We start from the raw sequence: 27721 nt of genomic DNA, 5'->3' as shown, positions 1-27721 counted from the left end.
AAAAATGCCTGTAAAGGAGAACAAACACTACCCAGAGATGTAGCGTAATGGAAAAAAAATGTAATTGATTTCGAAATTATTTTTTTTTAAATTACTGCTTGATTTAAGGTAGATAGAAATCAGTTTTATAGGTAAATTATGCAGTACCAGAAAAATTGTATTATAAACTAGTTGGTTTCAAGTTGGAATATTATGGGAATACAAAAAAAATATTGTTGGGATCTGTTTATTTCGCAAAATAATCTTGAAAATAAAAAGTACTTTTTTTCCCAAGGCTTACTCGATAAAATTTATAGCGTGGCAGCACTAAGTAATTTTATTTTTACTTAGCAACACTCGCAAACATGCCAAAAAATTGAAAAAGTAAATTTCTGGTGGTCCGTTTAGCACGTCAAAATTCACAGTGTCAAATCGTTTATTATAATGAAGAGAGTGGACAGTTTTGTTAAATTACCCCAAAATATTAGTTAACGTAAGTTTTTTTACATTTTGTTCGTTGATGTACTCGAATTTTACTCCGCACTTTTAAAATCAATACCGCGGACCGTCAAAAATTTGTTCCATAAAAAAAACTATTTCTTATTTGATTTAACTTATTGTCGAAAATAATTTGTAGGAAAACGTATTATGAAGATTACACAAGTAGTATAGTTTATTGTAGGTTATGCGTATGTTTTTTTTGAAATGTATTAAACATTAGAGTGGGTATACCAAATTTTTACTCTCATATGAAAATACCCTAGCAACAATAAATAAAGGGTGCATTTTAATGAACTATTTTGTAATTCATCAAAACCTATAATTACTTTCGTAGGATACGCATACACTTATTTACAATAATTTGAGTAAATTTTCCTACGTACTTTGTTATTGTGAAATTATTAAATAAATGCTATTTTTATAAGAATTATGAATATGTGATTATAGTATACATTCAGTACCTATATTTTGTTAAAAATACACATTTAAATTTTAATTACACGCGTGTTTATATTGCCTTATTTTTTATTTTATTTTTTATAATGTAATAGGTATCAATTTTTAATTTCTCAAAAACACACCTGGCTTATATGGGATATAATGGTTTACTTCTCATACTTTTCTCCAATTGAGATCAATGAAAAAAACAATTTCTTCTCTTTCATTAAAATAATAAAGAAATAAATATGAAGGTAATATGTAGGTGATTAAAAAATCAATAATTATTTTCTTGAAATTACTGCTGGTTTTGCAATTTTTCAACATATTTTTACTTACTAGATTTTATTTTTAATATTTATTACATGAAAAATATAAATTAAAATACATAACCAAAGATACACATTTGAAAATGAGATATTTATAGCAATTTAAGCACCGATTCTTCTGTACTTCTGTCACTTCTTCCTATAAAAATATATTTCATCGGGACTAGATAATATTTATATTGAAATATTTTCACTTTCGTAATTTTTTTACGTGCTTGTTAATTATTAATTAATTAATTAATTTTTAGTATCCATTGATAGGGAATTATTATTGGCAGTTATTAAATCATTTTTATTTAAGTATATCAGTCAACTACTGTTATGGAAGCGTATGAAGATGAGAAGGAAAGAATTAAAGGCAAAACAAGTGGTCAGGAAATTGTCCCGGTTCATGGCCCAAGTAATTCACAAAACAGATCTGTTGCCCAAAGGTCTGTTGCTCCCATTGCCGTTCTTATGTCACGCTTCTACCACTATGTACACGCGTCATTTTACAATCAAAATTGATTTAGAAAATCATATAAACATAACTATCATACTGCCATTCTCAACTTTTGCTTCTTAAATCATCTCTTTAGCACTTTCACCAAAAGAATTGTGGCTCAGAAAAAACATATTAGCTGCGCTCAAAACTCGAAAATATTTGCATTAGTAAGCATTATTTAGTTTGTTCCTAGTTTTCTTAATAGTTTATTTAGTAATAGTTAAAAGATTTAAACAATCAAACAGACATTTTTCAAAATGCATTAAATTTACTGCAAGTCGTCAGCGCTACATATGGTTTTGTTTGATATTTTTATAAACATATAAAAAACATTAGGATTATAATATATAGATTTATATTTTTTATTAGCTGTTTCTAATTTTTGTAGTTGCAATCTCACCTAAAAATCTTCACTTTCTCTGTCCTATTATAGCTAATAGTTTTTATTATGCATTCAAAGAAAGTCTACTTTAAATTGTGCTATAATGCATAAGTCAGGATTCGTACTGAGTATTTTTAATATTAGTCATTTATAATTAACACACCTTGGAGTTATGGAGTAAATGTTTACTATATTTGCGTTTAATGTGTTTTACAAATAAGGATTTAAAAAAAACAAAAGTAAAAATTAACTGACTATGTCATATTAAATGTTACTTTTTTTTATTTATAACAATTTGAATATGGTCTTTTATTAGGATTCTATTCACATTTTACTAGATTTAATTGTGGTCAATGTAGAACAACTTGAAATAATAAAACAACTTTATCTATCAGTATTACAATGCCCTTGTTCAAATATACCTAATTATATTAAATCTATTTTAGTAAATGATTAAACTAAATTTAAATAATGACCAGTGTTTTAAGTTAAAAAAAGATTGACAACATCATTTTATTATGTATTAAATTCTTCCCACAAAATAAATAAAACAAAATTAATAAATACACTTAAATGAATCCAATTTTATTATTTAATATTCTACGCACATCTAATATTCTTCATTTCAATTTCCAATACACACATTTCCCATTTGTATATTTTAATTGAAATCAAAATTCAGTGAACATCACAATAATAAATTAATTGTTTTTGTATGATACATTCAACTGAATGACTCACAACTCACAATCCTTGCTATTGTGGACTATCATCCAACATTTTGAATATTAATGAATCAATTTGCTTTTTAAATACGTAAATCTATTTGTATTCAATACAGATAATTTCTATTTAGGCAGTCTTGTACATACACATACAGAAAACTTTAATTAAATAAATATATACACTGGAGCTTAGTTTTAAACGGTCTCGAAATAACATGGTTCAAAAATAAAATTAAGTATTTTTAAAACATTAATTTAACAATACATAATGCAATATTATTTGTTATTGAAATGCCCTACATCGCTCTTTTACTTACTTGGCGTATAATATAATATGATAGTTAAAGTGAACAGTCTTTGTTGCGATTTTTTAAAAGTATTTTGATGTCATGTTGTATTTAAGAAAAAAATGCTAAGGTACAATAAATAGTAACAGCATAATTTAAAAAAATTTTTTTTTACAAGGAAACCTATCTAGCATTGTCAATTTTTTAGGATACTTTTGTTTACACGGTACTGTGTGGAACGTATTCCCCATATAAAAAGAGAGTCCAGTGTATATCTTAATATCTTTTGTACAAATATTATTCTCTATAAAACATAGCTTTTATAATTGGCGATACATTTCAATTATGATTCTTTAATAATGATTAATTTGGTACTCAATTATTATTAAACTAATTTCATTCAAGTGTTGATAAAATGGGTATAGTTATATTTGAAGCGACAATGATTTAATGCTATTATAATTATTAAATTCTAAACATGTTAGACTTCTCAAAACTTCAAGGATTCTGCATTAAAATATTCTGACGCTAAATGCAACTAATAATAATTTCATTTTCTTTTTTCAAACTTAAATCTTTTCATATGCCCTTGCTGTTTTTTCTTATATTATGTGACAGTGTAATTCTATACACTGAGTATGGTTTTTACCCATAGTGTAACCTTATACCACATGTCTATGTGCATACTTAGCACTTGAGAAATAGGATACTTTGATTTATCAACTGATAATTTTTTGCATTGTAACAAACTTTCCTAAACCTTTTTTCCATCTGGATGAAACTACGCATTCTTAAACATTTATTTATTTAATGCTTAGTTTACACATTTTTTTACTACAGTTTAAATAAATTGTTATTATATTTTAATTCTCGCTGCCTTTCCAAATAAGAGAAAAACTAAAAAAATCACACATAAATTTTTTTAAGAATTGAAAATATGATTGTTTATATTTATGTGATATAATGTGTATTGTTGTGAATTTCCTGTTAATAATATACACATATTATATTTTATAGTTTAAAAAAGTTCCCATTAAAAAAATAATATGTTTTTATTTCAATCATAAATAAGAACCATTTATACACAAAGTTGTAGTTGTTTAAATAAAAATAAATAAAATTTATTAAGTGTTGTACTCATGTATTTTTGTACATTTCTAATGCTTAAATTATGATTATATTTAGTGTATTATTCTAAATCATGAAAGTATTTAGTCAATAATTAATAAGAAAACCTATAAAGCTCTTGTATTTTGCAAAGAAGTGTATTTATGATATTTTAATATTCCTCATTTCTTTAAAATCAGTAAAAATAATACTCATTTAGTTTGCAAATAGGTCACGTGTTTTATGGAAATAACACTGCTGCCATTATTATTCTCTGACCCCTTTTGTTAAATGTCGTGCATTATCTATTGGGGGATCTTTTTATGTGTTTATTGGCCGTGAAAATTGATTTAATATTCTCATAGTAACAAAAGTTTTAGGATTATTCGGGATATTTGAATTTATCAATACAAATTTGTTTTAAGACAAAGAACCTCACAAAACGTTTGTGCAAATCGATCGATGCGATAGTGTGCTTTCTTTTGCATTAATTTCACTAATTTTTAGAAGGCATCATAGCAAAAGACATTTTACATTTTTGATCTTGCCTGCATAGCATTATGTTTAATAAAATCAATCATTTAGTCAACATATTACATAGGTGAGTAATTCATTCAAACAACTACCTTAGCAAGCAATGCTAATTTAGTAAATGAAGTAAAAATGTATTGTATTTTTATTCTGAACAGTAAAGTAAAGTAACAGAAAAAAGTTTGTTAAAATCCTCAAATAACCTGTAATATAAAATTTGCATTACATTTCATTTTAACAACAGTTTAAAAAATCCTGAATATTAAAGTTGCTTAAGTCTAGTACTTAAACATCTAAAACACTATGCGACCCTTTAAAAAAAAAATTACAATGCTCCATTTTTCACGTTTTAAATTTGTATGTTGCATGATACTCGTACTTTTCCATTTATGGAACAATAAAATTCTCAACCAATTCAACGTGGACCATATGGCTGTGCATGCTTTTGTATTGGGTAACTGTACTCTATTGAATAGATGATTAACTGTCTACATGCAAACCGTGTATAGAAATCCAGTTAACTGCTAAATTAGTCATGCTACAGTTTGTTTTTCATTTCATATTCAGAACCGTTCATGTATAAATTATAACTATCATTTTAAGTGAAATGATATTTTATATAAAAATATATATTTTTTGGTTTATTGCATTTTTTAAATTGCTGCATGTAATGTCTATTTAATTAAATAAAATTTTATTTTAATACAATGATTCATATCAGATTTAATTCTCGAACTTTTCAAAAAATTAAATACCTCATTGTAAATAACAATATTTTGTTAGTAATCTGTGATTCTCCAGTTTATATGTTTTTTCTTCCAGTTACATCACCAGTAACCAGGGAATTATGAGAGTTAGAGATGAAGATGATGATGAAGAAAGTGTTATTTTGGAAAAACCAAGTAATGCGGAACTGTCGGATTGGCTGTGGGGAGGGCAACTCGGAGGGAAGGGAACTGTGCTGGTATTTCGAAGCTGTGTTTTAGCGCCAAAAGATATTACGTACCAATATCCGAAGAAAAATTCTTTTAACTCTAGTTTGAGTCTAAGTCGCAACAATTTGCACAAGAAATCCACTACCACTTCCAATAGTATTACAGATGAAAATTTAGAAAACGTTTGTGAATGGGACAGTAAAATTGCGGATGACTCCGATACCAGTACGGAAGCCAGTGTTGATGCGGAACATGATTGCGAGCCTCCTGATGTAAGAAAAAAAAGAGATATTAGGGATGTTCTAAATGATATCAATAAAATTAAACTAAAACGAAAGCTTAATGTTATAAATTCCACCGCCGATGTTATTAAAGTATCTCCAACTGCTCAGCCGATGACGAGTGACGAAGATGCGGATAGTGGTCATGAGACTGAATCGCCAAAGAGTTTACTCAACTCCATTCCGGATATTCACACTTCCGATAGAAGCTCCAATGAATCTTCTTATCAGAGTTCTACTTCGAAAGATTCCGCATCCTCTTCCATTATAAAGAATAACTGCCCGAGTACGTCGATTCATTTCGACTCGACCTTAAGTGATATTAATAGTAAAGATTACAGGGATATTAAGATATTAGATAAGAGTCAGATGCCGGCATCTTTAATCAATCTTACTTACAAAACGGCAATGACAGAAACTAAGCTTCTGAGTAGAATATTGCATGCTCACGGATTTACAGATAATCCGCCCCACTCTAAAGATTACTCTCTTATCTGGACAGGATTACACCCCAAACCAGATCTTTTAAGGTCCCTCGCTGCACATCAACGTGTTAATCACTTTCCGAGGTAATTCTTTAAAGTACATATTATAAAAACATTTAAGTTTGTAAGTGAAAATTCTTGATGGAAGTTTATTGTCATTTATTATAGAAATAAAAGACAAGTGATACTTTAATCCACAAATTTGAAATATCCAGTGAGCGGTTTCACCGCTTTCGCGACATCTTCGAGACTGATATCTTTATTAAAGAATTCAGTCTATTTATACAAAACAGGGGTAAGGATTCAAAATTATATGAAAGTAAATTAAATTTAAAAGAAAAATTCAGGTTAACTAATGAGTAATGAGTTGATATAATGTTATTTTACTGAGTTCAAGTATTGCAAATATATTATGTTTATTTTTAGTGTTCCATTCTTCGTGAGTGTGATTTTTGTCAATTATGATTTCTGCAAAACAAAGGGTAAAAAGTAATTAGTAAAAATATATTACAATGGGTATAGTAATGGAGAATGCATGTGTGTTATCTGTTCATTAAGTAATTCTTCGTTGGGTTTATCTTTTAATCTATTAATTTCGAGAATGTCTAGTTTGTCAAGTTTATGGCCTTTAGGTGAAGGATGGGACATAAAAATATACAATACTAAAACTCATTAAATTAACATTATATCAACTCATTAGTTAACCCTGAAAAAATATTGTTAATGATCCTTAAGATAAAAATAATTTTATTGAATTTTTTTCATACAATTTTGAATCCTCTATTCTTACCTCTATTTTGCATAAATACACTGAACTCTTCAATAAAGATAACAGCCTTGAAGATGTCGCAAAAGTGATGAAACCGGTCACTGGATATTCCAAATTTGTGGATTAAAGAATCACTCATCTTTTATTTCTATAATAAATTACATATTATAATGTAATTTTTATAATTCATTATATATACGTTATGAAATCTCTGTGTATACTTATAGGTTTGTGTGAGTTAACTTGTTAGATTTTTAAAAATAAGTTTTTTGTGTTCTTATTAAAATAGGTTGATGTTTTGAATCCAAATCCACTACACTACCACGGGTCCTCAAACTGACACCAATCCTTGATAAAAAATTGCACCATAAAACAATTGATTTTTTTAAAGTAATTATTTTCAACGGTTGTAATAATTGAACCCATTTTATTTTTCCAGATCCTATGAACTCACGAGAAAAGACAAACTTTTTAAAAACATTGAAAAAATGCAGTATTTTCGAGGCGCTAAGAATTTTGATTTTATCCCAATGACATTTTTGATGCCTGTCGAGTATAGAGACCTTTGTTCCGCTCATTACCGCACTAAGGGACCCTGGATTATAAAACCCGCTGCCTCAAGTAGAGGACGTGGCATTTACATAGTCAATTCTGTAAGTTCAATTCAAAATTATGTGAACTGTTAAGTGAACTATTAATGCAGTATCTACCAAGAAACACTCGCTCATATTTTATTTCTCATAAATCCAAATGAAATACTCTAATGTAAATATGTACATACATTTCCATTATTTACTTGACTTCAACCACTTTTTGATAAGTCTTAGTATTGATTTTCATACAGTGTTTGGTATTCGGAAATAGCTTCTGCTAATTTATTATTTAAACCCAATAACTAGCAATTAGCATATTGATTCCCAAGCAGGCAGAAATGATCAAACAAATCCAACTTATTACAAATAAAATTATTATTAGATATTATCGTTTACTAATATGATTCCCATTAAATGAACTGCCAAAGAATATTTAAAAACATTATGTTTGAACAATCGAGATTTAATGATTATTGTTGTATTAACTGAATCTTCATAATTACATTTGCTGTTGAGTTGATATTTTTTTGATATATTGACAATAAAAAAAATGAAAAAAGTCTATCTTCATAATTACATCTGCTGTGGAGTTGATATTTTTTTAATATATTGACAATGAAAAATGAAAAAAGTCTAGATGTTTTTTTACCAATTAAATCATTTACATGTTCGGGCGAATGAAAAATACATTTCCGCGTGTGAAATAGAGCCAGAACTCTGGACAAGCGTTTCTGACTAGCCATCGAGTCTCAACTAGAAATCGAGTGGAGATATTCGCCTGCCGTGCTTGAGGTTCTGGATTTGATTCCTGGCAGGGTGGATGTGCGGAATGTTGGTTTTAAAGGGAATTCTACACTGCAATATTACATTGTTCCTGGACTGGCACGTGAAGCGTGAGACTAATAACCTTGCCTTCATGTAACAGATGTTTTAAATACGCTGCATTTGTTGCACCAATGCACCTTCCATGTAACAAAAATGATTAAGATATGCTGCAATTAGAGTACCAATGTGGTGCCCTATGCACCACTTGGTGCAGATAGGAAAGTGTTGATGAATTAAAAAAAAAAAACAATTTGGGTTAAATGCCAAAACTGCTCTAAAATTCATACAAAAAGGTATCTTTTAATATAGGAACCGCTACCAACTTTTTAAAAATCAAAATGACATAAACTTGTTTATTCAGTTGACAAATCTGTATGCGAGAGGTAAACTACGGTAACTTCAAATATGATGAAATTGAGTTATTAGTATGTACTACGAGTATGTCGAAGGTAAATAGCATTCACTCTTAATTTTTTTAATAAGAATTTTTTCTTTTTTTTTATTGTAACTCCACACTGAATGTAAATGGCAGTAAGAAAACATACATTAATAAAAATAATAAAAAACTATGAATAATTTATTTTACAAAAAAAATATAGCATAAAAATAACATTTGTTGTTTCCTGAAAATTACTTTACTGTTGGTTTATCAAAAATCTAAACTAATTTTACTACCGTATCCACACGTCTATCCTGACATACATTCCTAGCTTCTTCCACATTCATACGTCTTTTCATGCATGCCCTTCCGTTCTGCCTGCTTTTGACATAACCAGACTTGAGATTTTGGTTTTCCTTAGTCATCCTCGTCCCACGTTCCCATTCATTCTCACCACAAATACCTGTTTTACCATTCTTTCGCCATCCATTCGTTCTACATGACCGAACCTTCCCAGAGACCCTTTCTTTATCTTATCAATTATACCTGGCTCCTGAGATTTACACTCTCGCCTGATTTCATCATTCGTAACCTAGTCATATATTGATTTCCTACACATTCATTCAAGTGATCGTATTTGGACAGCGTTCACTCTGCTTTCATCCTTCTATATTCTTATCTTTAAATGGACATAAGTAACTTGAATAGGGAAATATCACATACTGCGAATACCGATAAAAATATATGAAGTGGATTTAGAATAATTAATTGTATTTTCAAAATCAATATGGATATTTTGGAGAAATGTTTTCATACATAAATTTAAGAAAGAATTTTAAAAATAATACTCCACTAGAAAAACGCGACATGTTTGGCCTTGATAGTTGTGAAATCAAGATTCGTGGCAATGTTCTAAACAAACTTGAGGGGTCACGAACAAATAAACATGAATTGTGACGCATTAGGGGCGTGGCCAATGGAATGGCCGTTTTTGTGGGAATCCAAAACTACAAATTTAAAAATATTTTTTATGCCACTAAATAAGTAACATTTTTTTTTTTAAATACTAGACAGTATTTCATTGACCTTTATTACTTAAAAAAAGTGATATTTTCCTATTGTTTAGGGTCAGAGTGCCGACAGTGAATCACTCTTTTTTTGGAGGGCTGTAATTTTGTAATGGTTTGAACACAAAAGCTAAAATTTGGTATCACTGAAACTTAATTATCTCATTTTTGGATTGCATTGTATTTTTTTAGATTTACTAACAGCATACAGAGTTACAATGGTGTTATTAAAAAATGAGAAATGATCCACTGTGTACTCTGGGTTGAGTACAGTGGATCACAAATAAATCAACAGTGGCTCATTCTAGTACACAGTAAATAAATATGTATTTAGACTTTAGTGAATGTGTGGGTAGCATAAGAAATACTTCTTATAGCTTAGATACACAGCGGATCATGATTTGCTGTGTACTACGGTATTTAGTGTACACTGTACCCTCAGTTTGATTTTCTAGTCAAACAAACACAAATGACTAAATAGGTGCGAAGGCTTTCACGGTCACTGTTATCAATATGTTTCTTTTTTGGGTGATACCGTGTGTTTTGTAGAAAAGAGTGTGTGTTTATGTACTAGTAATTTGTTCCGTGTTGCAGTCAGCAGTAGGCACATTTCCATTAGTTTTTGTAGTAAGTAGTGTTGGGAACCATGTTGAGTTTAATTTAAGCCTGTCGTCTTTGTTTATGTTATTTAGGTGTCTGTGTATTTCAAATGCCTATTTTCTTTTTTGTGCACTGTAATTACTGGGATTATGTAAAATTTTTGGTTGGAAGGTGAAAAAATGTCCAGTGTCTATAAAGTGTTCCGCTATTGCGGATTTGTCAGAGTGCCCAAGTTTACACGCTCTTTTGTGTTCGTCAATCCTTTTCTTTGCTGTGCGCCCTGTTTGTTCTATGTACATTTGATTACATCCTTGGCAACTTAGTTTATATGTCGGAACAAATCCAACACACACGGTATCACCCAAAAAAGAAACATATTGACAAATTACTAAGTTTGTTCATAATAGTGATACTGTTATACATTACTAAAATACACATAGTTTACAGTCAAATCAATGCCATATGAAAACAATACATACAAATCAGACAAGAAACAATGCTTATACCTTTTATGTGCGGAGTACTCAATCCACTGTACCCACCTGAGCCAATGTCGGCACCGTGTAGGGACACGTTTTTCATTTTATTTTTACATGTTTAGTATGCTTTTTTTTTTATTGTTATACATTTATTTTTAAATGAAATGGAACATAAGAAACTTGAATTATTTACATTTCTTTAAAAAAAAAATATGTTACTTTTTTATTTCTCTATTGTTACATTTTTATCTTTAAAATAAACATATCTAATATATACAGCGCTGTTGAGAATCAGTTTATAATGACTTTTTAGCAATGTATAGTACTAAATATATAGTATGTAAATATTATTATTACAAGAAATAGGTTGCAATATGTGTAGGAAAAAATAAATACATTAATATTTTACTAAATGTTATTAAATATTTCTATAAAACCACTTACCGACTTTCCTATGTCTACCGGTTTCGAGACGTACCTGTCTCTTCAACAGGACACCAATTAAACCAACATGCAAAACCCACTATACACCTTCACCATAGTTGTTACACAAACATATAAAACCAACACGAAATGCATTTTAATAAGCACATGCACTGATTAAATTATAAAAATATTCTATATTGTTTGAGAATGGTTGAAAAAAGGTAGAGGGGATGGAGGGGGGGGGGGGGTGAGCTTAATAGGTTTAGGGTGACCATTATAGTGGAACATCGGACTATATTGAAAGGTTGTTCGATTATTGATCAAAGGAACATTATTCTTTAAAGCTTACCTAATGTGAAATATTTCCATATTATTTACTTTAACCCTTTATTATTCGTATAATAGTTGTTACAGTAGTTGTACATATATATACGTTATAGTAGTAGTACGGTAGACATAGAAAAGTCGGTAAGTGGTTATATACAAATATTTAATAACATTTAGTAAAATGTTTGACCACAAAGTTAATGCTTTAAATATTAATAATACATAGAAAAGGGAATAAGGAAAGAGAAAAAGATTTTAACCGTAATATATATCTTTGAACCTTTTTAGCCTGATAAAATACCCAAAGCAGAAAGTGTAGTTGTAGCTAAATACATAGACAAGCCCCTACTTGTAGATGGCCACAAATGTGATCTCAGGCTGTATGTTTGTGTGACATCATTTGATCCTCTACTCATCTACATGTACGAGGAAGGTCTGGTACGCTTCGCCACAGTGAAGTACGACAAAACTAACAAGAACCTCTGGAATCCGTGCATGCACCTGTGCAATTATAGCATCAACAAATATCATTCTGACTACATCAAGTAAGTTGAATTTTTTGTTATTTCAAACACTACAATGATAAATAAGTATAGTCATATTACTACAAGTTTTACAGCATTTTATCAATGTTTTTTTTACTGTAAAATTAGTTATAAAACTAACTCAAGCAAGATTTTGAAGTTAAAAATTTGTTAACTAATGAATCTAAAAGAACAGTTTTTATGAAATTGAATTTGAAATTTAATTAAATAATTTTCATTCAATCTCTTTTCAGCGAAACAGCCAAATTGCTATTTATATATTTATACAACGGCTTAAAAAAAATAATTTTGTAATTAAAAAAAAAATATATATATATATATACATATAAATAATCATAAAAATGAAATACATCACACATTAAGAAAAGAAAAAAAAAACAAACATTTGAACCCATAACTTAAGCATACATGACAAATAACAGAAGATTCAATTTGGAGCGACAGAGGCAATGATTTATAATGGATTCCTTTATATTAAGATAAGATCCCAACTAGAAACCTCAGACAAAACTCACTCTTTCATACCGATAACCATAGAACTAACTATGGTTTTCATTCCCCTAAGCCCAGAATTCTTAGGTCTGCCAACAAACATACCAGTCTTGATTTCTTTTATAACGATTTGTCTTCTTTCAAACGATTTCTGAATCAAATTAAATTATAAACACCCCTCTCCACCTCCTCTCCCACAAAGTCTACTTTATACCATTGTGTCTTTCTACTTTTCTTTATAATAATTTTCTATGCATAAATACATATGTCCTTAAAAATGGCCTTTGGGCGTATATATAAATGAATAAATAAAATAAAAAATCTACGTTAATAACAGTATTTCACATTGTTAATACTTACAGTTCGGAAAAGAAATGCTTAAAAATAATAGATTTTAATTTAAATTAGGATAAATGAAATAAACTTAAAATTAATTATTGGTGATGGTGAAGTGAATTTATTTTAAAAATATATTATAAAGTATAGTTTTAAAATGAATGAATTCAAAATAAATTGTATGCATTACGTTTTAGAAATTTTTAAAAATCAATTTTACATTTTAATTTCTGCCAGACTGCTAATGGAGATTTTTCGAAAAAAGACAAATGAATCTGGCACATTTCAGGTGTGAGGATCCTTCTGCAGAGAATGTGGGACACAAGTGGACGCTGTCCGCTCTCCTGCGCCACCTGAAGAGGGAGGGACGGGACACGTGCGCCCTAATGACCTCTGTAGAGGACGTGGTCATCAAGTCTATATTGTCCTGCACACAATCCATTGCGGGAGCTACCAGAATGTTTGTGCCCCATTTCAGCAACTGTTTTGGTAAGACTCTTTTATTTCTGATGTGCGTAATTACATTTTAGCTTTCATTATTCCTTAAGGTCTTCCAGTTTGAAGTTGTATCATATTTACTAAGTGTTCAGAGCTAAATAATGAACAAAGAGATAGGTGCAAGATTGTTCGTATTGTCAGGTCCACATGTAGAAAACCAGCAAAACATCTGCAAGTCATCTTTTTTATTTTGATTTAAATTGGTTTGAACTATCAATATTGTTTTATTTTGATGAATGACTGCACTGAAAATAAATTATTATCAGTTATATGTGAAATTATAAAAAATACAAAAAACATTACAATACTTTGAAAATGTCAGATTCACATGGATCCAATTATTTTGTACAATTTAATTCCTAGCAGGTACAAACAAAAGTAACAGTACAGTTGAAATCCTGAGATAGCATTGCAGATTTCAGAAGTTTGATTGTTCACTCTGTTAACTTAGAAGATGAGAGTCAAAACATATTTGGGTACCATGTTGGAGAAATTATTAAACAATCCAGATAGCTTTTACTATAAATATGTGGGTTTGACTTTTATTTTACCTTTCTAGATTGTTGTTTGTGATGTGAGTTTTCAATGATATTTCAGAATTGTATGGATTTGACATCCTAATAGACGAAACCTTAAAACCTTGGCTACTGGAGATAAACTTGTCTCCGAGTCTGGGATGTGACAGTCCACTGGATGCTCGTCTGAAATCTTCCCTCCTGGCTGACACCCTTACTCTCACTGGAATTCCCGCGTACTCTCCCGCATTCAAGTGTGACCCTGCTCCATCTAACCAACCACCACCTTCCAACAAACCAGTTAACCTAAAAATGAGAATCGTAGGTGTAAGTAAATATTTTATCATGATATACATAAATCTTCCTTTTCCTCACTGCAATAAAATTTAATTATGATTTTGACTCTGCAAAATAATTTATTTAATGTGTCTGTATTATATTTTTCGCAATATTTTCTTTATATATCCTTGAATTTATTATTAGCCAGTCGTTAGGTCAGAGTGCTTTAGTTTAATTTTACAAATCCCCTGATGGCAGAATATTGTTATTCGATTTAAAATGAGGTTTTTACAAAGCCGTCAATAAATATTGCCTTTTTCAGTGTAACCGCGTACACTCGGCCGAAACTGTGCCGTCTTCGATGAAGAAAGGTTTCGGAAGCTCTTGGAATAGTGTGCCTACTCACCCGACTGGTATTTCTTTCCTAACAAACGATGAACAAAGAATTATCAAAATAGTTAAGGGCCAATATCAAAGAAGAGGTGGTTATGTGCGAATATTTCCCTCGCAAGATTCTTGGCAGAAATACGCTCAGTACCTCGGTATGAACTATTTTATTATGGCACTTTGAACATTGCACTTTTCTCTCTTGGCCTATACTTTTTTTATAACCGACAACGGTTTTAATTCCAGCTACCATAAATATGTAGTTATATGCAATTGAACAATCCACGTTTAGATTACGCTTAGACCTAGAGGAAAAATATATTTATATAATTTCCCACCTTAAACTGTCTTTATAATAATATGTTATCCTTTGTATTGTATGATAATCGTTTTATCTCTTTTGCTTTAATTTGGTAATACAAAACGAAAAATAATCACATATTTCTGATAGTTTATTACATATACTATATATTATGTTGTGTTGTTTTTTCGAGACTCCAAAAACATTTGAAACAATTTAATTGTATATTCACCAAAACGAAAATAAATAATTCATATAGATGATTTTTGTTCATCCAATGATTAAATAAATAAAAATAATTGACATCAGCTTATTTTAATGAGGAAGCTCAGTGCAATGGGAAATTGGATAAAATAATATTTTCTTATGCGCATTATAAATTAGAGCGTTTAATTATACAGCAAAGTTTCTCAAAAATTAATGAACAAATTCATAAAAAAAATATATATAAATATGAACTACTTTGAATGACGTCACTAGTTCTCCGAGTTTTTTATTTATTTATTTACTTATAGGTTAGGTTGTTTACTACACATTATTTGAGACAAGTCTCAACTCCATGGGACTAAAAGTCCTGTGTTGAGTTAGGACGAGCAATAAGTTGACACAGACACATGAGTAAATTATCAAAAATATTATATAGGATCAGAAACAACAATAATTTAAAAAAAAACAGAATATATGGCACATCAATATAACTAAAGATAGTGTTGTGATACATTTTCGGTAAGCCTTTCAAAGCAACTCACCGTCGAGAGTTTGAAACATCACAGGCGAAGTAATTTTAAAATCACAAACCTTACAAATATTTTTTAAAAATTGGCTTAGTTTGATAGTCTATGAATAAATAAATAAAATACCACTGACCTTCCTCATTGTTATATGTTTCTATGCTAAATTATTTTATCGCTGTTTTTGACGAATATTATGCTTATGCATTTTAAGAAATTAATTAAGCAAAACTTGTTAGCGCGCAAAGATAACTTGATCGTAATAAAATTAATAATATTTATCGGAATCACGTATTCGTGTTTCTTTATTAAATCTCTACCATTTTCACATCTCGATCATAATCATTGTTTATAATGATTTCATAAAATTATATCACTCCTCTTTTGTGTCTATAATAAATCATAAGTCATTTAAATCAGCATCGTTGATGATTTTGGAGTCTGGAAATCGCTCGCTTCATAACATACGCTAAAATATAATAAGTTAGTAATAGTTTATTAATTTTCTTTTCGCTTCTATTACAAATAATGAATTTACACATGTTATGTAAACAGAAATGACTAATGACAAAAATGGAATTGCTTCTAAATAATATAAATTTAACCGAACAGATCCTGTAAGTGGTATTCCCGTCTGCAACACCTCAGTAACAAATGTAACAAATCCTCACTCGTTAGTTCCCCACAATTACAATTTGTTAGTACATTCTCAAGTTCTGTCAAATTTCGACCAAAGTGTCATCACCAACAGTTCCATGGATCCCCCAGAAAGGTAATCTGCACTTACTAGAGTGTTTTATTTTATGCGCATTTTTGCTATTACAATAATAATATAATCAATTATGAGGCATAGCTTATTCCATTGAAAAAAAATTCTGAATACTTTTGTACAAATGAAAAAAGTTATCGAATCCTACTATTTATAAAAAAATAATACATAAGTATAATTTCACTAATTTGGCGATATTTACCTGCATTAGCGAGCGTGAGTTTATATAAAATAGATCAGTGCTTATCCACCTCATAAACAATGGCATCTTTATGATATTCTCCGTAACATAACTTTTTATGGCATATTGTTTTAGACCAAAAACTAGTAGAAAATTATTCACTAAACAGAAAAATGCAGCAGATGTTATATTATAACGTGGACTTGTGTATTTCATATAACTATATTTTAAATAACTTAAACCTTTTTTTTGGAATAAGCTGCTTTCAAAATTTAAAAATATCTCTTGTAAATAAAAGTAGACATTTTATTTTTTATATGTATAAAAAGTCTATGACTATAATGCAAGTCAGGGCAAATACGATTCATAGTAGAACTTGGTTCTAGAAAGAGTGACATTTTGTTCTTGTAAATACATAATTTATTTCCTAGTCACGAAGCTATTACAATATTCTCTCAGTAATCCGCCGCTAGATTATCCGACAACTACTATAATCCGCCATTGTTTTTATTAGTTGGAAGCACGAAACCAGGCTCTATAATTCGCCGGCATTCCTATGTCAAATTCAGTAATACTAGACTTAGTTCCTTTTGAAGAATTGCTTCAGGAGGTAACTGAAAACTCGGAACTAAAGCGAAATGTTTTAGAAGAATGGATAGCAGAAAGTTCTGAGGAATATGCGCCATTTTTCACTGAAGACGAACTTATAAATATATCAAGATACTTGATTCTGAGGATGAAGACAATAATAATTGTCAGACCGTTGCTCGTACAGTCAAGTCTTCAAACAAATCCCTCAATAAAAAACTATTTTCACGTAATGTCTGTTTAAAATTTTACAATATTTTGTATGTATTATAATCCGCCGTTTTCACCGATTGGACACTTGCCTGGTCTTTAGGGTGGCAGATTACTGAGAGAGCTTTATGGTATAGCCAAAACATTTATGCTTTTATAACCAATTTCAAAAGGGTCTTTTCACATTATATAATTCTTTTTTCATCGGATATATTTTCTACAAAGGTTTAAAATATGGATATTTTGAATTACCTGAAAACGAGATGTTTCGCACTCTATGGGACGAACGGCACGTATTACGGGTAAATTTTAAATGTACCGCTTATTATTAATTCAATGTATGGTTAAGATGGTGGTAGTGCTTTGATTAAAAAATAAATAAAACCTGAATTTATTTTTATTAATTTCAACACGTTTTTAGGCTTTTGCGTTATGAGAGAGTGTTGCCAGACTGTCCGAGAGTGATTCTAGATGCGACTAATAGTGCGGGTACATCAAAGTCATCCAAAACACCCCACCCTGATTTAAAAACTGCCAAGTTGTACATCAAACGGGCTTTGGACCATGGAATGCATCTAACGTAAATTGGTTTATATTACTAAAATATTGACACCTCTGTATTTAATACGTATATTCTAACATACCTCTAAATACCTGCATTAGGTCCTGCACAGTAAAAAGTTACATTTAAAAAAGTTAAATAATTGTCGAGTTTTTATGAACAGATCTTTAGCAAGCCATTTTTTACTATTTGGCGAAAACCTTTTGTCCAATCAGGTCTTAGTGCTTTATTACATTATTTTAACACGAAATATATGATAATTTTTACTATTTGACAGATACCACGGACTTTGAAATTAAGTGTAGGTTAAAATCGTATTTCATGAAAAAAATGTATCTAATAAATAAATTTTTCTCAAAAATAAGTATTATAATAAAAATATTATCCGGAGCAAAATAGATAACCTCGAAATAATACAAGATTTCGATTGAAATGCATATAACTTAAAAATAATACACCAAAATATAAAGAGTAAACATAGATTGTTTTGAAACATTTTTTGATACATTTAATAATACATTTGATATAATTATCCTCACCGAGTGTTGAATAAAATAATTTTATCAATCTAAAACTATAAATAACTACATATTATATCAAGCACATTCAATAAAATGTGTTAGTACATGAGAATCTTATTTGATAAATCAATACTAAAAAGGAATAGTTATGGGTACATATTGTTTTGATGTAACCGCACTTTATTTCTTCAGTTCTTATGTATCGTAAAATTCACACAAAGCCAAGATAGTGCATTAAATGTATTAAAAATAATACCAAAATAGAATATGTTTTATAAATCATGAGCCCTTCCTTCTTCTTAATGTTAATATGTATTACCTTCATCTTTGTTTTTGTATAATATATGTTTATATTTATTGTTTTTTAATAGAGTTGGTGAGTCTCGTCGGGCATTTGGTATGTTTCTGAATTGTGTCTTAAAACGAATTGCCAACTCCAAAACAGAACAAGCCGCTCACCACGCCGACCTCGTTCACCGCTTCCTGAAGAGAGCCGCCACCACACTCAAGATGCCCTACAATCTAAAGGTAATGTAACAAATAATATTCAATGTATAAAACAAATAATATTTTGAGTATGTCAAATCTTGGACAATACTAGATTTACTTTGAGGATTTTATCAGGATGTACTAGAGATGTAAAGCGGTAAAATTACTCTGGTATTTTACTCCAATTTATCATTTCTTGGTAAAATACTTCAATTTGTACACTTCACTTCACATTGACTGCTAAATTTGTTAGAGTAACTGTAGTGAAGTAATAACACTCGTTGATGCTAGATGTCGCTACTAGGCTAGCCATGTGACGTTATACGGGCACTCAGATTCAGACCTTCCTAGCTATAAGATGTATTTTTTATAATAAATTAGTATCTCTACATTAATAATATTTTCTTTTATGACCATAAACTTATTACAATAATGTTGAAATTTTGTTTAGTTTGGATGAAATTCATGAAAGAACAAGTAAAAAAGCCTCCATGTTTCTTGGTAAAATTACCGCCATTCATATAAATGACTGTAAAATACCCGTATTTTACTAGCCGTGTTGCTAATTTTACATCCCTAGGATAGGCACACATTCAACAGTCGTTGACTTGTTCTAGTGATATTTTTTATCCCACGATTAAATGGCCAGCGCGTTTGCTGAACTTGCAAGAGTTCTCGAGTTTGATTCCCGATATCGGGATATGGTCGCATATGATATGGTCGGATATGATACCATATGGCCGACATAAAATATTTATTGAAAAGGGTGTTTTTTCACTAAAGTATTTCAAGTCCACGGACACCTGAAGTGTAACACCCTACCTACTAGGGTATGGAGACCAAACAAGACTATAATTCCTATTCCTTTTAACTGTTTCAGTTGAGATTTCTATCTATTTTTATCGAAAACATGTTGCCCTAAAATAAATTTCTTGTTTTATCAGAAAATACATATAATTGTAGCTATAACCTCATTATCTTGTTACAGAACTTATCCAGCCGAATGAACGATAAAGATAAGGCAGCAATGATAGCCAAACAACTAAGTGACTTCTTATATATTTACCACCGAGAGACGGATATGTATAGTACTACGGCTGATGAAAAAGACTGTGTTAGAAATATAAATTTTGCACAATTTATTTATGGGGCTAGGTATGAATTAATTCTTTTGACATATCCACTTAACATATATTAGGTTTGTTCCTTACTGACAAACAAAGTAGGTAAAATGTGAAAAAATATTAATGTTGAATTTATGCTTGAGTGTGTAAAGACGAAGGGCATTTGCCAATGATGTATAATTAAATAGATACGTTACTAACGCAAAGAAAATAGCATTTCAATACGTGTTTTTTCCGTGCCTTCATTCTTTAACGGACTTTCATCATGATCAGACGTGATGCTACATAGAAATATGCAGTCGTGTATCATGAAAAAATGCTTTCATTGGACTGCAATTGTAAAAAAAAAAAACAGATGTATTATTATTATTATTCATTAAAGGGGGTTCAGTGCTATATAAGCTCCTGACGTCGCTGCGATCTGTGAAGATCTATAGTGATGGGTCCCCGTGAATTAGTTATCACCGTCCATGCTCAGGTCTTTAAAGAGCCCGGCTACCGTGTGGAGAGTTCTCATTTTGCTAAATCTCCACCCCCAAGCCCAGATCCATAAAGTATCGGGCTATTAGGTAGAGGGCGAGCTTTTCAACTTTCTCAGTTTTAACCAGTGGCCCCCTAGGATGCGGCTTATTTTATGATATAAAGCATCACATTCACATATAATGTGAATAGGCGTTTCCTCATCTGTACTGCAGAACCTACATCTAGAAGTCTCAGAAAGGTTCATTCTAGCAAGTTTTTTCAATCTGCAGTACCCTGTGAGGGTTCTACCGTCACTTGATTTCGGCTGAGCTTTATTAGGTCGAAAGCAAGCCTTTGCGTGAAGCTGACTAGGTACATTTTGCTTCCTGGACTATGACTTAAGCATATTACGAGCAGCACATTTGGGCAACCCACAGAAGGGCCCAGGGCTACAATGAAACAATGCAACAGATGATGGTAATGTTTCATTCGTATACAATTCAATTTATGGAAAAAGTTAATAATTGGTTATATTTTTCAAAATTTTAACAGTTTCCAACTAGTGTTGTATCTATAGTAATGGGTTACACTAAAATAAAAACAAAAGAAATATGTGAATGATTGCAAGTGTATTGTGATATGCTCTCTTTTTTCAAACTGTTGAAAGCAACGGAATATTTGGTATATTTTAGATGAAGCCAGTATAGATGTACAAGGGTAGGCTGAAAACTAATGAAAACATGTTGTAGAACACAAAAAAAAACAAATAGCAAGATCACGCAATAAGTACATTGAGGTACAATTCTTAAGCTTAAAATAATATATTTATTTTTCAACATAGTCACCGTCAAGTTTAACATATTTCGCCCAACATGTAACAATTATTTTCATTCCGTCACAGAAAAATTCTTCCAACTTTTCTTGAATCCTGGACTTGATAGCTGCCTTCACCTCATCGTCCGAGGTGTGATGATTATCCTTAAGGTCTCTCTTGAAGAATTTACCGTTGCCCCTCGTTCCAGATTTTGATTGATTCGCCAGTCATTTTGAATCAAATCGTCTATGAGTTGGTAATGTTTATCGTCTGTGGCAGTGATAGGATTTCCACTGCGTGTTTCATCAACAATTATGGCTTGTCCAGGCTCGCAACCCCAAAATTTTACTACCCATCGATTTACAGTAGACCTATAAACAGCTTCGTCACTATAAACGACAATGAATATCAGTAGGAGTCACTTTTTCAGTGGTTAAAAATTCAATAATAGCACACTGTTTAACTCGTGTTGACGTAGCACTTGAACACGTCTCCAAACTTCCGCTTCTGAAAATACACTGGATGAACGCAACTCCTTCAAACCTGCACATGCGTATAGAGGGGGAATGTTACTTCCACATGCCACCTGGCGCGCTTCTGAAGGTCATTTTGTTCGCATTCTACAAGCATGTGTGCATTAGTTTTCAGCCTACCCTCGTACATGGCTAGTAACAGGTTTATTTATTATACGTCAGTGGTGTTAGCCACTACACTAGAATTAAAAAAATGAACAAAGAAAAAAGTTGTCCTCTTTATGTAGTGTTTGTGCGCCAGGAAAGTCAGATATGGATTAAAGAAATATTACTATTGAATTACCATGATTATATATTATTTTATTACAGTGAAGCTGATCTAGAGAATGTATTGTTGACGGTTCTCAAGACGGAGGGAAATATCGCTCCATTCCTGGGAGACCGGCAGAGCCCGCAGTGCATCGACATGCCGCCCCCCCCGGCTCAAGTTTCCACCAAGTCCTACTCCTCCCGCCGCCACCAGCTGCTGCGCTACCTCACCTTCGTCACTCCGCTGCACTCCCGTCGCTATCAGCCACCCAACCCTCCGCCTTCTTACATCACGGCTGATCGAGAAAATTCCTCCCGGAAAGACTCTCACCAATCTTCCTCTTCCACAGAAGAAAAGACATCCATCGGCATGGACTCCGTGAGCTCCATATGATACTAACAATACAATTGTTTACACGTGTAAAGATATTGTGATAGAAATTAAATAGAATTTAGTTATTTATTCAATTCTCATTCGTACCGAGGTGATTTTATGGTATTTTTTAACTATCTGCCTTTATCACGTATCATCGGGTAAATGCCAAAATCTCTTAATCCGCTAAAACATCAATTTAAATTATACTAAAACATCTTCATAATAAAATATAATATTTTGTTTTATTATACAGTTTTATGTTCATTGTTTCTGTTGTATTTTTAGTGTAAAATCAACTTTAGTGGTACAAATATCTTAAAACCGATTGAAATGCAGATTATTAGCTTTGGCATTTGTCCGACAATATATAGTTACCAAACTTTACTCTTTAATCTTATAGATCATTTCTTATTATACATAGACTTAATTGCCTTTACTAAAATCCAATATGACTCTAGCCTTTCAATAGACAATCAAATCATCGAACAATAGTGAATACAAGTATGTATGTATTTTTCTTTGTCAATCCACATCTTTTATGCTTATAACACTTCATTATTTATACAGATAGTTTATTATAAAAGAGCATACGATGTTATCGAATCGTGTTATGTTACCACAAACTTTTTAAATCAACCCTGTTTATTGTCTCAGCAATAGCTTTATGGAAATTTATAAATATAATGACAATATAGTGCACAGTTTATCAGTACTTTAAATTATTTTTATCGTTTTTGAAAATGGTTTTATATATATATAGAATATCTCATTCTCCAAATTGCATTTTATGAATTCTTATTCTTAGTGGTGGGGGTCAGTGTTGTGCAAGCTCCTAACTTCACTGCGACCTGATCTATTGTGACAGGATGAATTTTTATTATGAATTTTTTTTAAATCTCATAAAACAGTATATTATCGGAAAGAAATTTAATTGGAGTTTCACACTAATAAAATTCTCGAAAAATAGATTTGATTTTTTCAAAAATTTTGTATTACTGCATATTTTTTTATCTGTAAAATCAGTATTCATTTACCATTTTTAAAATTTTAAAGCTTTTTAAAAGATGGATGATACTTTCATACACTTGTATTTAGGTATTTTTTATCTTTTATTTCCATATTAAAGTGTGCATTATGTACATTCAATCTACTTATATCATTTACTATTTGATTTAATTGAATTTTGACATTAGTAAAAATTTATTTTTCATAGATGTTTATTTGTTCCGTAAATAAAATCCACTTCTCATTATAATAATGTTGGTATTTTTTATTCTGGAACTAGGTCAAAATTTGAACGATTTCTCCTTTCATTATTTTTAATTAATCTGTAATAAAACTTTGTTGTTTTTTAAGTCTGATTGTAATTTTATATGACTAGCCACGTGCAAAGTGCCCACGTATCACCGCACAAAACAAACTACAAGATTTTATTGTTAGAAACATTGGCAGTTGTTTTTTTATAATTATTATTTAAACTAACATATTTATTTCATTTTAGAAACAATTTTCGTTGTACTTATCATACTAGTCTTTTAAACCAAATCTAAAGAATGCGTTTAAGATATACTAATAATGAGTTGGTAATGATAAAAGAAGAAAAAAATATTTTTAAATTATGATCCGTCCTTCAAAGTGTATTTACAATATTACAAAATTATGTTGTACACCCAATAAATTTCTGTGATTTTTATTTGAATTCATGCATCTTTGATAATATCTAGTCCTGAATTAGATGATTTTTAAATATTTTACTAATTTTATTAGAAAAAAAATATTTTGTTAATATTTTTTGGGCATGTTTTTAAAAAAAAATTGTCTTAGGAATTAGATCTCGTCTGTTGAATAGTAATTTATTTTATTTTGAATTATACTTTTTTTTATAATTCTTAATATTTTTAGTGTAAAAAGAGGGTTAGGTTTTTTTTATTTATTTATTTTACTGATGAAAAAAGTTTAATCTTCTAATGTATTTTGATAATATTTTCCTAATGCTTTATAAATATGTTGTGTTGTATTTTTATGTTGATATAAATAATTATGGCAAATTTGAAGCTTCTGTAATTTTTAATGAATTATTTTTTTGTAAAAAAGCTTTATTTATTTAAATTTTTATGTATACTCATTTTACAGTGTGTATTTCATACTATTTCAACTAGCAATATGAGAAAAGGCATAAGTTTTTTTAAAATTTTAAATATTATAAATATAAAACTATTGCAAGTATAAAAAATGGGTAATCATAAACATTTCCGTAATAAAATATTTTGAGTTTGTCGAAACGTTTGTAGACAAAATTAAACCAGCCAATGACAGGTCATAATCCCTGTTAATGCCTAGACTTCCATATTTCCTTCTCTAAAGTGTTCTCCATCCCTGTTGCAATTTGTTAATTAACGTAATATTTTTTTAATGCTGCTACCTTAAAAATTTGTGTTTGTTGGTGAGTTATTACAGGAGATTAACAATTGTGTGCCTAGTATTTTTTTTAAGTAAGCTAAAACTCAAAAATTATCAAAGATTGGAAGATGTACTTCTTTTAAAAAAAGGAACTCGTGAGATGTATTGGTGACATTTCATATTGTGCAATAAACTGTTGTAGTTTGGTAAAAATAATTACAGTTCCTAACTATGCAGTGTGGGCTTACATTTTTATTTATATGATGATTTTAATTTACATAGTATAATGAATAATCGAGTCTAGGATATTGAACAATAAACATACAAAGTAATTTCATGCACGCAGAATAACATATTTTTATCAGATAGATAATGTGTATATTTTTCTTATTCCTTTTGTGATTTTAATGATTTAATGTAAAGAATCTCAAATGGTAGTCATAATATTATTATTTGTGTAAATAAATAAAAAAGTAAACATATTCAATCCAATGGATCTGTCCAAAATAATGTTGAAATTGAAGCATAATAGAATTTGTGTTTTATATTTTTTATACCTACATACTTTTAGAAGAAAAAAAAATTAAAATCCATCATGTGAACGAAATTAATTTTAAAGATGGATAATTATTTATTAGATATTGTGATATTTTCGCACACTTAACATACAGTTCTTAGCTCATTATTTTATCAGTAAATCCGCCTTAGTAAAATGTCAATATTCATTATTATAATTACTATTTTTAATAATACATATAGAGTATGCTTCATAAATAAAATTACCTACTGTAAATAAAAAATTTCACTCCTCCGTGCATTCAATGGTTTAAATTATACCAACAATATGTTGATCCATCTCAGAGCTTATCTATTTCCATATTTATTCAATACTCGATAATTTAAAAAATGCATTTACGATTTTAAAAAATAAAATTTATTTCCAAATATGTATTTGTTTTATTTTTTTTTAAATGTTATATTTTCAATAAGTTTGGTATGTAGGTATCCAGTTTTTTTTATTCCTCGACTACATAAATTGAACGACTGCAAATAAAGCGTAAAAAGGCTGTATAAAAATAGATAGTGGACCTGGATAGAAGTAAAATCAGTGGCGTAGTCGAGCTGGAGCGCACTGGAGCGGCGCTCCGGCTCTGGCCAGGAACAAATATTAAGTTTCAAAAAAATATCTACTTAAGTCTCATTAAACAATTAGAAATAATAACAAAGCTGTTTATTGCCGATAACCAGCAAAAGGCTAAACATGTGTCGTTGCACATTGCACATGTTGCCATCCCATCCATTCAAAACAGGAACGGAAGAATTTGAACTAGGTACCACCTAATTTTCTGATTCATTTGAAAGATTTCTGCCAGTGATAAAAAGTTGGAGTTTATACTGCTTTTAAGTGTTTATGTTTTATTGACCTACCAATTATGTGAAAAACTGTTTTTTTCTCATAACACTTTTTTCTGCATGGCATCCTATTTTCAGTACTCGTTTTTACAAAACACATATTTTATGTTTAAACAATTTCGAAAACTTTCATACTGCCTGGTCATATAAAGGTCTCGTCCATCCACTCTGGTTTTTAAGAGTGACTTAATTATAAAATTGTAACCTTTGCTGAACAATAGATCGTGTTTTCTTAGTAATTTACATATATTTTTAATTTCATATGTGTTTTGAAGTTATCAGCATACGCTTTGATTTCTCATTATTATTATTTGTGTATCTATTAGTGATTTTTTTTCAAATCAGACTGGATTTAAAAAAATTAAGTTATTAACAGAGTTGTATTTGTTTCTATATATTTTTAAATACCTCTAATATCTCAAACATAAAATGAGTGAAAAGTGTAAACAGCAAACAATAAAATATTTTATTTTTTTAAGAAACGCAAAGTTGAAATAGTGAAAATAAATCAATTCGTAATAACTGCACTGCGATGGGAACTAATCCAGGTTATTAATTGAACACGTTTCAAATTTTATGTCCCCTCCCCTCCCCTCGCCTACTTCCCTCCCACTTGACCATAGTGGTGGCAGTGGCGGCGGTGCGCTCTGTTACTTTTTCATTTAGGACTACACCACTGAGTAAAATAGATTGTTTCATTCGCCCTAACCAATATTGAATCAACTGCTCCACAAATGTACAGTTTATGTTATATTTTTGTTCTTTCATTGTGCGTTTTATAATTTAAATAATACATGAAATATAAACTTAAACACATAGTGTTTAAAACTGTCTGAACATTTTGCTAATTATCTATGCATATTAAGTCTTTTTTGTATATTCTCACGTGTAAAATATATATATTTTTAAGTGTACTTCGGCACTGGTACAGTGAGGTCACATTATCTGTATTATTCATCATTGTTTATTATGTGGGAAAAAAATTAAATAAATAAATTAAAAACAATTTTAAAAATC

The 27721-nt window shown here is 30.0% G+C and overlaps 1 protein-coding gene across 4 annotated transcripts; it reads left to right on the top strand.

Moving 5' to 3' along the window:
- Positions 1-314: 314 nt before the first annotated feature.
- On the top strand, positions 315-26238 carry TTLL5 (Tubulin tyrosine ligase-like 5). 4 transcript variants are annotated; one of them, XM_088239445.1, is made up of 13 exons: positions 357-472; positions 1549-1678; positions 5586-6548; positions 7673-7886; positions 12218-12474; positions 13592-13791; positions 14398-14642; positions 14917-15136; positions 16626-16785; positions 18183-18341; positions 19216-19372; positions 20322-20488; positions 22576-26238. In XM_088239445.1, exons 2-13 carry the CDS (start codon positions 1569-1571, stop codon positions 22907-22909), a joined length of 3186 nt encoding a protein of 1061 aa, XP_088095571.1. In that variant the 5' UTR covers positions 357-472; positions 1549-1568; the 3' UTR covers positions 22910-26238. The 4 variants fall into 4 exon arrangements, with proteins under 4 accessions (XP_088095572.1, XP_088095571.1, XP_088095574.1 ...); XM_088239446.1 differs by lacking the exon at positions 1549-1678 and having other exon boundaries at positions 315-472; XM_088239448.1 differs by lacking the exons at positions 357-472; positions 1549-1678; positions 5586-6548 and having other exon boundaries at positions 7754-7886; positions 12285-12474.
- Positions 26239-27721: the final 1483 nt, after the last annotated feature.

This window comes from Micrasema longulum, unplaced genomic scaffold, assembly GCF_059751315.1.
Source record: "Micrasema longulum isolate JH-2025_06_02 unplaced genomic scaffold, ASM5975131v1 h1tg002169l, whole genome shotgun sequence".
Classification (NCBI taxonomy): domain Eukaryota; kingdom Metazoa; phylum Arthropoda; class Insecta; order Trichoptera; family Brachycentridae; genus Micrasema; species Micrasema longulum.
Note: the sequence above shows the minus strand (reverse complement) of the source record. Positions and strands in the feature narration are given on the sequence as shown.

Bases quoted from the DNA above. Each gene is read 5' to 3' on its own strand.
- TTLL5 (XM_088239445.1), top strand. From the start codon at position 1,569: ATGGAAGCGTATGAAGATGAGAAGGAAAGAATTAAAGGCAAAACAAGT. The intron at 6,549-7,672 runs GTAATTCTTTAA...TTATTTTTCCAG, and splicing joins CGTGTTAATCACTTTCCGAG to ATCCTATGAACTCACGAGAA. The intron at 14,643-14,916 runs GTAAGTAAATAT...TGCCTTTTTCAG, and splicing joins TAAAAATGAGAATCGTAGGT to TGTAACCGCGTACACTCGGC.